The sequence below is a fragment of the Argiope bruennichi genome, chromosome 7, assembly GCF_947563725.1.
Source record: "Argiope bruennichi chromosome 7, qqArgBrue1.1, whole genome shotgun sequence".
Lineage (NCBI taxonomy): Eukaryota > Metazoa > Arthropoda > Arachnida > Araneae > Araneidae > Argiope > Argiope bruennichi.
Window position 1 is genome coordinate 120,322,816 of NC_079157.1, and position 15,804 is coordinate 120,338,619.

Consider the following 15,804-nt stretch of genomic DNA (forward strand, 5'->3'; position numbering starts at 1 on the left):
CTTCATCATAGATGCAACCGACATTCGTCCACACTCAACCCTATACATTCCAAAAATGAGCTTCATTCTTGGCGGGTAAATAAATTTTCAAATGTTGGCGAAAAAAGCTTTTCCGTAAGCAACCATACATCGATTCCCCCATTTCCATCACTAGCGGAATGAAATCCGTCCTCCAGTGCTGCTTCCCCCCACTGCTCCCCCCCTTTCAACTTCAAATGGGGGGTTCAAGCGTCCTCCGGTTAACGAGTCTCTACTATTTCGACCAACTGTCGGAGCCGAGATTTGGTTCCGACGGAATACATTTTAAAAAATTAAACACCTTAAGACAGAATCAACTGCATAGACTTTTTATTTTCCAAAGACAAAGACTGCAAACACGTAACTAACCGAGATGAATGAGCCAGAAGTTGATGATGTTGCTTTTTTAACAGGTGAGAAGATTTAAAGATATTTATTTTCTTCAACGTTGAATTATTCTGAATTATAAATAAGCTATTAATTGTACATATCCAAAAAAAAAAAAAAAAACCTTGTCAGGATTGAATAGTTTTTTAGTGTATCCCCGAGTTCCTCGCCAATATGATAACCCCCAAACGCAAGCTGAATAGTTTTCCTAGTAACTCTAATACAAATTTGTTTACAATTTTTTTCGCTTGTTGTGCATCTTCATAAGATTTCATTGAAATAAAAATTTAAAGTAATCGGCAAATAAACATCCATTAAATAATTTAATTAAATTGCGTTTTATATTTGAAAGTATTATAATTGTTAATAAACATTCTAGTATTATTTAAAAAATGAGTTACAAACTTATAATATTTATCTTTTTGACGTTCCTATTGAATTAATTTGTTCTATAATAATCTATTCATAAATTTTATTAGAACAGAAAATAAAAAAACTAAAAACATCTGCTCGAGCTTTTTGAAATCGTTTGTCTGTATTTCACAGCTTTTTTATTTTAATATTTGCTACAAAATTAATTTTAATGTTATTTATTTTATTTTGTTTTTATTTTAATGTAAAGTCATAGGATGCTTTTTATATGGTAACAAATTCTGCATGATGTCTTCTTCAGATGCCAAAGCATCACTTGCTTGATTTATTCAAGTTCTTTTGAGTTATTCAAAAGCCAAAATTTGTTTACCTCCAATGTGCTAGCAAAGCTACTAGGTTCCTTTTCCTACTGCTAGAACAGACGATTAAAAATTCGAACCAGAATCTTCTTCAGTTGTCAAACACATCATATGCTCAAATTTTAATATCTAAAACACAGACCAGTGAAACCAGTTTACAAAAATTCTTTTTTTCCAAATTCACAGGATATTCAGAAATTGTGATGCAGAAAGAAGTCTTTAATAAAAGAAATAAAAATCTTAAAAAGAATTCTCAAGAAGTCTTAAATAAAACAACTGGAATCAATAAACTCATAATTTTAATAAAAAAATGTGTGTAACTGTTTATCTGGTGAGCCATCTTGATTAGCGACTTGGTATTCTTAACATCCTTGGTGAAGTAAAAGGTACACTAAACTAGGATTTTACCCCTGTCAAATTTTTAAACAGCACTGTTTCAGAGTTAAGGTTGTTTATTTTTATATTGAATAACTTCTAACAAATCAAATTATTTTTTAATATATTGACCATTTGCTCAATATTCTACGTGTAATTCTGTTTCTTCTAAATCATTATAAATTTAAACATTCTTGAACTTGTAATGTATAAATAAGTAATTAGTTTAAAGTACAGTTATTAAAATAAGTATTTAATTGAATGTAATAAAGTAATTCACTTTGTTTCAATGATTTATTTCCATGTCTGCAGATCATAGAAAAATTTACAACATAAATTAATATTAGATGTTAGAAATTATAAGAGCATGGTGTAAATTTTTCAATAATCACTGCCCAAATGTCTGCAAAACAGTAGAAAACTCACTATGCCTTAACTAAAGGATATAATTTCATCATCATATTTGACAAGTTATTACTTAAAAAAAATTATTGTTTGTGATTGTACTATATTCTTTTGTTTAGCCATTTGTTTTGTGATTTCTGATAAAAGAATATGACATCATTTCAAAAATGTAATTATTTTTAATAATGATAAATTGCTCAAATCACATCTTAATTAAATTTTATTTAATATTTGGTGAGCTAATGTTTGGCATATATATATATATATATATATATATATATATATATATATATATATATATATATATATATATATATATATATATATATATATATATATATCATCTTCTTTAGTTTTACCAAACTATTCTGTAACAGTCATTAATGCTTATTTTATTTTATCACCCATCTGTTTATAATGCAATATTATATCTTAACAAAAAAAAATTGAAATGCTCTGATCATGCTACTTTAAAAGTTTTATTTTAGTTTTAACATAATTTGATGAAAAAAGAAGATATCTCATAATATAGAATAGTTCTTTATATGTTTTGCTCCATGGCCGCAAATAAACTCTATTTGACAAACTATAGAAACCAACAGTATATTTTTTTTATGAATATAGCATTGTAAATTAAAATGAATGGATAGTTTTGCTGAAAAGTAAGTATTTTCATTCATTTTACAATACAAATGCAATATTGTTTCTTTTTTTGTTACTATGTTGCAGTTTAAATTATGTCATCAGTCTTGTGTATAAAATGTGAAAAAAAAAAAAAAAAAGTAAAGTATTTTTAGTGATTATTTTTGATGTTAGATATTTTCTTAAAAAAAAACTTCTACTGTATTTATCTTTTCAATTAGTTTTAAGTGTTTTTCTATTGAAAATTGCATACAATTTAATTAGCAAAATCCCATACAAAAATATGCTAGATCTTGGCCAATTTTCTCGTAGTCAAATAATAGCTAATTATGTTGTATTAAACAATAACATCAACATTCAAATTTGATGTTTACTCCTGTATTGTTGGTGGAATAGTATAAAAAATTATACTAATTTTAAATTTCTTTTTTATAGGTGAAAATGCTAAAAAGCAAGTTATATATACTGACAGCTCTGGAGCAGATAAAATCAGGAGAGTAGTCTGCTCTAAGCAGCAAGCTTTCTTTGTTACTGCTCTTGTGCTTGTATCTCTTCTGATTATAGCAATTATTGCTTCATTTGCTAGGCCAATGCCAAGATGTCCTATGATTACATCTCCTACGGAATTTCTCTTCACAACTCCTCCTTCAATAAAACAAGTGCCAAAATCTAAATCAGGTGAAGAATTTTCCTGGCATGACATTCGGCTACCTCCTTTTATTGTACCTGTCCACTATAGCCTATTTATGCATCCAAATTTGGTTACATTCGAAAATACAGGAAGTGTCAATATAACGTTTCGGGTTACTATGCAAACTAACTTCATTGTTCTTCATGCAAAAGAGCTGAATATGTCCCGCACATTAATTCTTGAAGGTGAAGAAATAGAAATTCCAGTTGTGAGAAGTCTTGAATATCCAAAGCATGAACAGCTTTATATTGAAATTGAAGGTACACTGAAGCCATATCAAGATTATATATTGTGGATTGATTTTAAAAAACACCTGAAGGAAAAATTAGAGGGATTTTATATCAGCTCTTATAAAACTTCTGATGGTCAAAAAAGGTTTGTATTAGTTATCTGAATTAAATTTTATTTAAGGAATTATTTTTTAATATATTTATAATTAATTTTTAAATGAAATAATGGGAATGATCTAAGGTTTAAATCTGTATATTTATATTCTGTATTCAACATGTTATTTATAAAAATACTCTCAATATTCTGCATGTTTTATTTTTTACCCAAGATGTTATTTTTAGTAATATTATAGAATTGTTAATTGTTATGCAAATAGAGAGGTTATACATGTAATGCTAATGTAGGGGAACATGATCTGTTTGAATTTTTTTTCTTAGCCTCTTAATTTCCTCTTAAGATAATGCTGAAATAAACTTTAATTTCAATTTTTAGGCTAATTTGAAGTCAAACTAACAATTGTTATAAGTCATTTTTATTCCTGAATTGTTTTTATTAGTTAAATAGATCTCTATTTAGTGTTTTCTGAATCTGCTTTATTTTCCATTGCATTGTATTTTATAATAATAATTAAAAAAACATTTAAAAAGTTCTCAATTTTTTAAAACTTTTTGAGATATGATGTTTATTTAGCATTACAATTATTTTAAAATTTTGTTGCACAATTTTTGTATTCAATGTTTTAAATAGTTATATTGTAATTTTTATATTGATTAAAAATTTTAATATTAAAAATAAATCTTTACTATAATTTTTGTTACAAAAATTGCCACTTCTCTTGCTGTACTTATTTTTTAAACTTAGTTTCTCTTGACCCAAATTTCTTTCGATAAATTAAACTTTATGATTCTATCAGTTTTAAACTAGCCAAATCTCACTGTATTGAATACCATTTATCAATTAAGTTCATAACAAATTCTTAGTGAAATAATTTCTTATAAAAGTACTATATGAAAATATTTCATCCGTAATTGGCCTATGGCTTAAGTAGATCTAATCATTCTTTTAATTTATTGTATTGAAAATTTTATATAGTACATATTTTGCAGTTTGGATTCTGATTTAAATTTTGATTTTTTGAAATTTTTTGTTATTCTCTTGCGAATTTGTAATATTGCTTCCTAGTTCAGTGAGCCTTCGGGTCTGGAAGGAAGATAGTTTTATGGATAGCTATGATGGATGCTGAGCAGATGCAAGATCAATGGCCCCAGCTCTTGGCGAGCATTTGGTGACAAAATAGAAGATTCCAGAATCCACAAGAGTTTCAGTTATATGTCCACTATGACATGAGCTATGGGATCTTTTTAGAACCTTTTTTGTTCCCTCAGGGGAATTATAAAAATCCTGGAGACAGTATTGCAATCAGTCAAGTACTGAGGCAGCATTGAGTTCTGTACTGAGTAGGCAGTCAGTGTTCAATTGAGCATTGCTTTAATAGTGAATCAGTAATCGAGTTCAGCAACAGAAAATAGACAATGGAGAATAGCAAATGTTGGAAAGGTCTGAATATTTGTTTAAAATCTCTTTTCTTCAGAATTTTGTTTAAGTGTTTTATACTGTAATGATTGATTACTACCGATTTTCTGCTTGTGTGCTGTTGTTTGCCATAAGTTCTGTTCTTGTGTATGTTTGGTTGTGTTATGTTGCGTGTGTGTTCATATTGAATAAATGTTCTTCTTTATTATAGAATCCTGTTGGTTTGTTGCTCCATATAACTACCACATTTGAGTCATTGATTTTTAGATTTTGAACTTTCCAGATACTGTTTTCATAAAATTTGCAGTTTATTAAGAAAGTGTACTTTATTTGTTTTAATAAATTAAATATATGATAATTGATTTAATGTATTTACTTAAAATATAAACTGTTACAAGACTTTAACTCAAACTCAGAAAGTATCATAAAGAGAAGCCTCTAAACAGGAGAAGCTGAATACTATTTGGTGTTACTAATAAACTCTGTTTTAGAAGATATATAGACTCTGTGTTTGAATAACATTTTGTGAATTCCAATCAAATTGGCCGATATGTAATAATTCTTGTAATTATATATATAAGCATAATATGTGTGTGTTTGCATGTATGTATAATTCCTGCTAATCTGTTTTCGAAAAATAATTTTTTTCTAATTACTCAAATTCTAGCTTCACTTTAACTTCAATTTCTGAGTTACATAGGTTCTGATTTTCTTATTGCGATTCTAATGTGTCAAATAAAAAAAAAAATGCATTAGCAAATTCACTTAAAAATTGTATAAATTTGAAATACTTTCTCACAACTTCTGTTTTGTGATTTCTGCCGTCTTTCTTGGACTATATTTCCCATTGATCATGGCTCTTACAAAGTAATCTTAATGATAGCAAAAATTGAATTCCTTCCATGATATCATAAAGAATAAAATTAAAAAAAAATGTTATTGGACTCTGGGCTTGCTTCTCTTTTAAAAGGAAAAAAAGGTATATATATTTATATATATAAAATAAAGATATTCATTTTTATTTATTACATTCCTTAAACAATTCATTAGTAGTTAATATTATTTCAGAAATAAAATTTACATTATTTAAAAAAATTAATTAAACTTTAAAATAATAAACAACTACCAAAAAAGCTTACTTGCAGTTAAAAACTGCCTCTTGAACTCTAAATTTAACTTTAATAAGTGGTTGTATCTTTTAAGGACCACTGTCAGTCATTTGGGAATAGATTAGACCAGTTTGGATGTTCCCTCTGGAGAAATATTAATCCATACTTTGATAATCTCTGTCTTCATTGAATGTTTTAGTGCTATGCAATATTCGCAAATCTTGCATCCTGGTAATTCCCATCAATGTTTAAGAGGATTTAAGTGAGCAATCGAAGCGAAGAATGCAGTTGATTTTTGATATAGAATGCTTTATATTATTCACAGTGTCTTTAGGATTATAGTCTTGTATAAGCTAAGAATTATTTGAATGACTGTGCACTCTATTTCACATTTTTTTTAAAAAATTATTTATATACTGTTTTGCGCTAATATTAAGTCTAAAAAGATTAAATATAAGGTATATACAACTGACTGCCATGCATTTTCAAATCATTACTTCACCACCATATTTAATTAAAAGTAAAAGTTCTGCTTCTCAAAAGTTGTACTTTGTTTTTTCTCAATACTAACCTATGTTCTTTAATGCCATTGATGTAAAATTTGCTCTGGCCAAAGAAAAATACTTTTTCCTAAAATCGTGAATGCTTATTAACATATCCAAGATAACAAAATCTTTAATGCTTTTGCATATTGATGGATGATATATACTAATTGCATTCTATCAGATAATCTGCATTTTTTAGAATTTTCTATACAGGGTCTTAATAATCACAAACTGACTACTCTGACTTGCTGGAAGGCATATGGAAAAACTTGAATGACCGCCACAACAGCAACACTGGCAGGAACTGTAGTTGAGTCCTAAGGTCCATCACCAGCCATAGTATAACCTTTCCTTAAGGAAGCGTATCTTGTTATCAATAGGAGTACCCAGACTCCTACCTTTTCATATACACACAAAGGTGGTGAGAACCAACCACTATGCTGGAAGCTTCTCATCCTCATTTACGAGGTGCCCCCTCGTGGGATAGGGTCTTTATAAAGAATCTCTAATGTCATTTATAATTTGAAATGCAGTAATCCTTGATTTTAATTATATGGATTTGAAGATGCATCTGTTTCTTAGGAAATCAGCTTAGATAGTTATCTTTATGTTGCTGTGAGATAATGGATTTCAATGTCTGTAATTATTGATTAATCTTTGGTGAGAGGAATGTATTCACCATCTTGCCAATTCCGTAAGGAATTTTGCATTCATTCTGTATTCTTGAGATGATCTTCCTTTCTTCAAGACTAATATCTTTTCTTTATAAATCAAATTTATTTTAATTCGTGTTACCTATCAAATGCTCTAAAAATACAATATTTAAGATTTTTTTTTATTGTAACTAAAATGTTTGTAAGTGAATTGAAGTTTAATTTTCAAATATTCTTTTATTCTTATAAAAAAAATAATGAAATTATTTTGAATAATTTAAACCCTTATAAAAACTGATGAATAATCTAAAGAATGTAATAAATGATAAGGAAATTAATGTTATAACTTTAATAGTTCTTTTTATTATTCTTGAATATTTATGCAAAATGTTATGCTTTTCCTGCCAAATGTGTTTGTGTACATATGTGTATGCATGGATATATATGTTTTTCAAACAGTCAACTAATACTTTTACATGAAATTCCAATTCTCACCTAGTTTTCTAAGGCTATTGAATTAATTCTATCCACACAAAAAATTAATGTAATCTAATTTGCCATAAATTTTTATTAAATTTCATTTAAATAATTTTCACTTTTTTTTTCTTCTTTTTTTCTTTTTAAAGATACCTTGCCACAACCCATTTCCAGCCGACCCTTGCTCGAGCTGCATTTCCCTGTTTTGATGAACCTGCTATGAAAGCTACATTTCAGTTAACAGTAGTCCATGAAGAGGGATACAATGCCTATTTCAACTCTGAGGTTTCCCAGACTGAACCTTATGGAAATGGTCTGTCTATCACTGTTTTTGATAAGACATTGAAGATGAGTACTTATTTAGTTGCATTTGTTGTATGTGATTTCAAGGCTCTTCAAAAAACAAGTCCTGATGGCGTCAATGTAAGTGTTTTGCTTCACATAGTTGTAAATCTTCGTTTGGATGAAAAGTTTTCTTTTTTGTCTCAGAACTAGAACATTTATCCCTTAAATGCATAATATTATCGGAAAATACTCACCCTTTTCAACATTAGTTATTTGATTTGCTTTTTTTTTAACATTTAAAATTAGAAGTTAAATTTCCAAATATATATATATATATATATATGTAATGTTATTTTGGTTGAAGACATAGATGAGATGTTCTATTTTTAAATTAATTTTAATATCTATTCCGGGAAAGCAATTTATTTACAAGCAGGTGTGGACAAGGCCCATCCACCACCATTCGGCACAAAAGCAGAAGCAAAAAGGGAGGAACAGATGATCACTAGTCTTATATAACATGGGATTTCCGGCCACGTACTGATGAAATACATATTTTGACCTCTGATAAGCGCTAAAGTATCTCATTTGATACATAGTACTGATGGCGTATTATTTTTACAAAGGAATTAATTAAACCCAAAGTGGACTTGGATCACGAAATAAGAGAATATTTTAGAATGAAGTTACGATGGACTAAATTAAGACAAAGTTTTGGAAATTAATTTGGATTAAATTAAGAGTTTAAAATATCATTATATATATATATATATATATATATATATATATATATATATATATATATATATATATATATATATATATATATATATATATATATATATATATATATATTGAAATATATGAAAGCATGTAAAAGTAAATTCACTAGTTTAGTATAGCATATTAAATAATAAATATATCAGTATAGTACCAAATAATCATAATAATACCAAATAATAAAATATATCAGTTGTGAATTATGATTTTGATCGCTATTCTAATCACAAAATATTTTTAAAAGAAATTTGCAGTTTCTTTCTAAAATGTATTTTATGTTATTAGGTTAATGATAGTGATTATTTCCAATAGTTTTCCTTCTTTTGACATTTTTCCATTATTTATATAAACTTGTTTCCAAAATTACGCATTTGAAAAAATAAAATGCAAAATTAAAATTGATATATATATATTAATTCTGGAAATATGGTATTTGAAATACATACATTAAAAGTTGAATAGTCGACTAGTTGAATTGTATTTTCCTAAACTACATATTGTCTTTTTTTCTTCTTTTTTTAAATTTGGTGAGGAAAGGCAAATCAGCCATTTAAAGTTTGACAAAGAACAATTCGTTAACAATTCCATTTTTATAAAATTTATCTTTAAAAGATGGAATTAATTATATAATTTTAACTGAATTTATCACTGTTTAAAGGAAATATTTTTATTCCTTTCAAGTCAGCAAACTGTTATCTCAAATTGAGTAAGTTGTGTTTTTGATGATGAATTGGAATTTTGTATTCTAATGAATATTTACAAGGTGATTAAAAAAAATATAATTATGATTGAGCTGGTTAAATGCTGGGCATGAAAAATAGAGAAAATCAATTAAATCTCTTGGAAAGTTAAATTTTACATTTCAAGTTGAATTTAAAACATAGCATAGTTATTATTTAATTTAAAAAAATGTGCACACTATTTTTATTATTTAATGCAACCTTTCAATCCCTTGTCTCATAGATAGTGTTTTATTTTTATTTTAGGTTAGGGTCCTTGTACCACCTGAGCAATTGAATCAAGCTCAATATGCTCTAGACACTGCAACCAAAGTTCTACATTTCTTTCAGCAGTTTTTTAACATTAGTTATCCTTTACCAAAATTGGGTATGTTAAGTTTCCTGTAATTGTCTGGTTGTTCTATTTGGAGATATACATAACCTTTAAGCATTCAGTGAAATTTCATTTCAGTAAAACAAAGTTAGATATATTTTTCTTAGTATCTTAACCAAAGAATTTTAAAATATGAAAACATTCATAGTTTTTACTTTTAAAACACTATGAATTTTAAAGTGGGAAATAATCATATTATCAAATCTCAGTATCTATATTATATTATAATAACTATCATGGTTCTTGCCTTAATTATTTTCTTCTTTAGATATGATTGCCATTCCTGATTTTGGACCTGGAGCTATGGAAAATTGGGGTCTAGTGACTTTTCGTATGACAACTGTTTTGTATAATTCTATGGAAACATCAAGTGAAAGTAAAGAGCATGTAGCTACTGTTATTGCTCATGAATTAGCTCATCAGGTAGAATAATTAATTTAGCTTAATCAAGATTTCAGTTATATGTATCACTATAATAGCATTTTGTATATTATTGTTAATTGTTTAAATATATTTTATGATTTAATGCTTATGTCTGTGTATATAGACATTTAAAAAAATACATGCTGATATTTTATTACATTTTCATGAAGTATATAAAGGCATTTACAGATACTTCCCTATTTTTGATGATGAACTTATCATTTTTTTTTTTTAGTGGTTTGGCAATTTGGTGACTATGCAATGGTGGAGTGATTTATGGTTAAATGAGGGGTTTGCAAGCTTTGTAGAATACCTTGGAACTAACCATGTTGAACCAGGATGGAGAATGGTAATCTTTTTCAATCATTTGTTGTATAGTTAATTTCTCTATCATTTACTTACTATGTTAATACTATAGTGTAACATAATGTAGTTTTTCATGTTGCAAATGCTTCTTACTATTGATGCTTTTGTGTTCGGAAAGTTATTTTTGTGCATTAGATTAAGTTTGCGATATAGAAACAAAATGCTCTTGTCTAAAACAATATATTTAAAAAAACTCTTTTAACTAATGAAATTTTTTTTAATTATTATTACACCTTATACATAGAAATTAATTTTCAACATATAAGTGAAGATATTTGTTATTTTTAGATAAAAGCATTTCTCTGTTTTTCCCGAATGTTTCTATTATATCTAATGGAATAAAAATAGTTGTAGGCTCTTTTTCCTAAATTTAAACTATTTTAGGATTCACTATCTTTTGAAATTTTAATTTCTGTTTTCTAATAAATCATATTTCCAATTTTGTTCCTTATCTAACTTTTAACGTCTAAAAACTAATTAGATGCATATAATACTTCGTTGATTAAATTCGTTAAAAGACAATTCTGATTGGCAACCAAAATTAGACTTGCAATCTGAAGTAAAGGTTTGTCTATATTATTTGAATAAAAAATTGTATTATATATGTTTTAAGCCTAAACATACATGTAAAGTATACTTGCAATCCTGTGTTCCTCTAGCTTTGCCAATGGAGCACTTAAAGCTAATTTCATAATGAATTATAATTGCATCTAATCTATGCAATTGCTAATTTTAAATGAATTCATTTTTGAATCAATATATCAAAGATATTAGTAAGTGAATAAACTCTACAATAAAATAAATTCTTTTAGTACATTTTTAGCTCAATCATATCGTACAATTCCATGAGGAAAGTTACTTAAGATTTAAAGCTATGAATATTCAAGTAAAAAGTTTTTTTAAGTGCTGTTGAAGGGCAAAATCTTCACAAAAAACATTCAAATAAATGGAATGGGATTTCACAATGATTGATTGAAGGTGTGGAATACCAAAACTTTAAAGAACACAAATTAGTAATACTGCAGCAAATAAATTAATTATTAAGTTTGTTGAAAACTAAGTTTTCAGACATAATTATGATTTCAAATTTTTAATGCTAAATTATTTTATAGTATATTTTGTATGTGTATGTGTGCATTCACTTTTTTTGCTATAAATAAAGTACAAATATTTGTATAGATGGATCAGTTTGTTGTGAGTACTAGTCAAGATGCCATGTCTTTAGATGGACTGGAAAGCTCTCATCCTGTTATGACTGATGTAGATAACCCAGAAGAAATTGATGCAATATTTGATTTCATCTCATACAAAAAAGTAAATTTCATTTTGATGGTCATTTTCTCAAATGTATTTTTAACAAATATTAATAATTTACTATTTGTTTTATTAAAAATATTAACTAGTAACTATGAATAACTGTAGATGAAGTCTTGTAGTTTTTATCTATTTCAGCTACAGAATCTTTTATCTATTCTAGAAGAATTGATTAGTTAGTCTTTTTTTTTTTTTTTTGTAGTTTTTATGTATTCCAGCTACAAGAAATTAGATATTATTAATTTAAATTAATCTTTGTTTAAATAGTATGATTATATATATAATTTCTTTCTTTCTTCTTTTTTTTTTTTTTTTCTTTGCTGCTCTTATTTTCTAAACTAACAACTGATTGTAAGAATAAAATAAAATTGTCAAGCTGCTGCTATGAAAATTGAAATATTTTTTTGAAAATTAATATTAAGAAAAAACCATATGTTATTAGAAGGTGTATATATTAAGAAAAAATTACATTTTATATCAGAAGTAAATGTGATTGAACTTTAATGGTTAATTTAGCTTCCTAATAAGTGATATTAATGGTAGATGGTTAAAGTTTAATTTGCAGTAAATACAAGATAAAAGTATTTCTTGAATTTATATATTAGGAAGAAGTATTAAAGAATATATTTCCTATAAAGCACAGGAAGAAGTTTAAAATAGAATTCAAATTTTTACCAATTATTACATTTATGATTTTTTTCATGTCTGTTATCAGTTTGTAAAAGCTGTAGTGTGTCAATATTCTGTCCTTTACTCTGATGTTTTGTTTCATATATTCAAATATTTTTGGAATTATATTCAATTATTTACTTATATCTAAATTGAAAGGGAATTGCCATTTGAAAACTGGCTTTTTAACTCCCAATGTCTATTTTATTATCAAATTGACTTTAAATTTTAGATTCTTTATTGCATGTAAAAAATTCTTTTATTGACTTTTGATTATAATGTTGATTTTAATATTTACATTTTTTCCCTTTTGCTTACAGGGTGCTGCAATTTTATATATGCTGGAGAATTTCCTTGGAACTGAAACCCTCAAAAAAGGATTGAGCACTTACTTAAACAAATATCGTTTCAAAAATGCACGCACTGAAGACCTATGGGATGCTTTTACACAAGTAAATTATCAGGTTTTTTTTTCAATTATTAAAAAAAAAATTAAGTAGTTTAAAGATCCCTGTTTATATTTTATTATAATTTGAGTTACATCTGTTTTATTTTCTCAATTTGTTGTAAATATTGATTGCATTTTTTTATATAGCTAAAATTTTAAAAATAATTTAACTTGGTATTAAATAAATGCTAATTTTGTATTCAGTAAATTTTCTTCTGTAAATTAATTTACAAAAATAAAATACAACGCAAAATTTATTAAATATTGTATTATTTATTAACATATTTTGATAATTATGTAAAACCAGACCTACACTCTACAAATTCATTTCTCTCCCCAAGTATTTACTGTACCAAACAATTTTAAAACCATAAAGAAACATATTGCATTTATTAATCCGCCCCAAAATAGCCCTAGTGTTGCTTTAAAATGGGAAGTTAATATAACTAAACTAAATTAAAAGCATTTATTAAATTTGTAGCAATTATTAATAACACATATTTGCTTGTGTACTATTTTTGAATGAAAGAGCTTTTACATCTGCAAATAGTTGACTAAATATTTTACTTTGATTGTTATGTTTATTTAAAAATGTATTCAATGGATTTTTTTCAGTTATTAAGAAAGATCTTAATCACATGAGGTTTAAGAATTTAATTGTACTTATAGCTTTTTAAAATGTTTTATACATATTTATTGGTCCCTCTTCTAGGTATCACTTACTACTTCACATTTAAATGTGTCTAAAATTTTAGACACATGGACTCGTCAAAAAGGTTACCCACTATTGACAGTCACTTTGAAGCATCGTATTGTGCGAATAAAACAACGGAGATTTCTTCTAACACCTCCTGAATATGATGATGCAAAACCATCAGACTTATCTCCTTATGGCTATAAGTGGTTTGTTCCTGTTACTTATATTACAGATATTGATAAAGAGAATATGTTTTGGTTAAACATGACCGATGGTAAGCTTTCTACTTATTCCTCTATTTCTCTGTACTTTTTGTGGTGTTGGTTAGTTATTTATATAGCCATTATTCAAATGAAACCATTGTTATTGAATATATCAAATGAAACCATGATAATGTCAATAAATCCCAAGTATATATGTAGGACTGGGTGGGACAAAATGCCCATTCAATTCCATTTGGATCAGTATCTAGGGTACTAATTAAGAAAAGAAGTAATGTGTAAAGAAAAACAGTTAATTTATTTAGATAAACAAAATTAACAATACATTAACATTTAAGACAGGAAAGGTTACTTACATTGAAATTAGAACTTAAAATAGATGGCACCAAAGGGTAGAGCCTAACAAGATGTCTGCACATAGCAAAACTAACTGCTGCCGTTTATTAAGCATTATCATAAGTAAGATTATTAAGCACACATCACTACCAGTGACGAAGAACCCTCTCTCCTCCATTCAAGTGAATACCATAAGTTCGCTTTTACTAAAACTTATGGTCATGTGACTTAGCACTTTGGATTAGTAGAACCCATGTTGCCATCTATTACAATACAATAAAACTAAATTGAAATTTGGGTGCATTCTGTATAAAAGTGGAATGGTAATGGCCACTAATCAAATCTCTACATAAATGTGCATAAAACCCTTTACAAAACTTTTGTACAAATTTCTCCCAAGATGAAGACCATTTAAATTTTATTAATGAAACATTCTATGATATCATACTATTTTTATGGCAAATTTGTTATTATTATATTTCCAAGATAATATATCCAAGATGTATAAGTACCAAATTTTTTTTTTGTACAATTTTCTCGAAAGATGGAAAATTATTTGAATTTTCTGAAAGAATCATTTTATAGTCCATTTAAATTTTATGGCTAATTTATTATTATCATATTTCCAAAATGATATCAATAAATTCTAAATATATATATATATAAAATTTTTGTGTGTGATTTCTTGTAAGATGAAAAGGCAATTACATTTTCTTCCTTATTTTATTTTAGATTAATGGTTAAGTATGATTTTTAATTAATTTTTTATTTAAGAACATTGGAGAAAAAAAAAAGAATATAAGAAATTTGATTTTATTATTATCTTACTATTCTGTATTTATAATTTTAACTTTTATATTTTGCTGATTTTTAGTTATTTAACATTTGGTGGTTAAGAATTACCTGTTACCTAAACATATACGTAAACATTTCCATATCCATAAATTTACCGGGAAATATTTGCTAAAATTATAGATATAATTGTAAGTAGGAGATTTTTTCTAAATATATATATCAATTTATTAGATATGAAATTAGATGGTATCAACCATTGTTAATGGAAGAATAAAGCTTAGTTTTCATAATCAGGAGGCTTAATAGAATGTTCTTTTTTAAAATGCTCAATTCCTTAGCAGCTTAATTTTTTACTTATTTTAATTCTATGATATATTCTATTCAGGAAGGTGTTGCTATTTGATCCAGTTCAGGATTCATAGGGCCATTGAGATATAAATCAATTTATTTTGTGATATGCATTAAATGTAATTTTTTTTATAAGTTTTAATATTTCTATATGCAAATCTGATAAAAATTTTCAATATTGACTAGTTTGTAATTCTTGAAATTTAATAAAG

General features: G+C 26.6%; 1 protein-coding gene across 1 annotated transcript in view; it reads left to right on the forward strand.

The window, feature by feature from the left end:
* The first annotated feature begins 216 nt into the window (after positions 1-216).
* LOC129976096 (glutamyl aminopeptidase-like) overlaps positions 217-15,804 on the forward strand; it is a 33,600-nt gene continuing 18,012 nt past the window's right edge. The window contains exons 1-9 of the mRNA XM_056089476.1: positions 217-431; positions 2,994-3,624; positions 7,947-8,220; positions 9,849-9,969; positions 10,244-10,398; positions 10,634-10,747; positions 11,944-12,078; positions 13,068-13,199; positions 13,908-14,166. Coding sequence (XP_055945451.1) covers positions 392-431; positions 2,994-3,624; positions 7,947-8,220; positions 9,849-9,969; positions 10,244-10,398; positions 10,634-10,747; positions 11,944-12,078; positions 13,068-13,199; positions 13,908-14,166 — 1,861 coding nt within the window. The 5' untranslated portion in view covers positions 217-391. The remainder of the gene's footprint in view (positions 432-2,993; positions 3,625-7,946; positions 8,221-9,848; positions 9,970-10,243; positions 10,399-10,633; positions 10,748-11,943; positions 12,079-13,067; positions 13,200-13,907; positions 14,167-15,804) is intronic.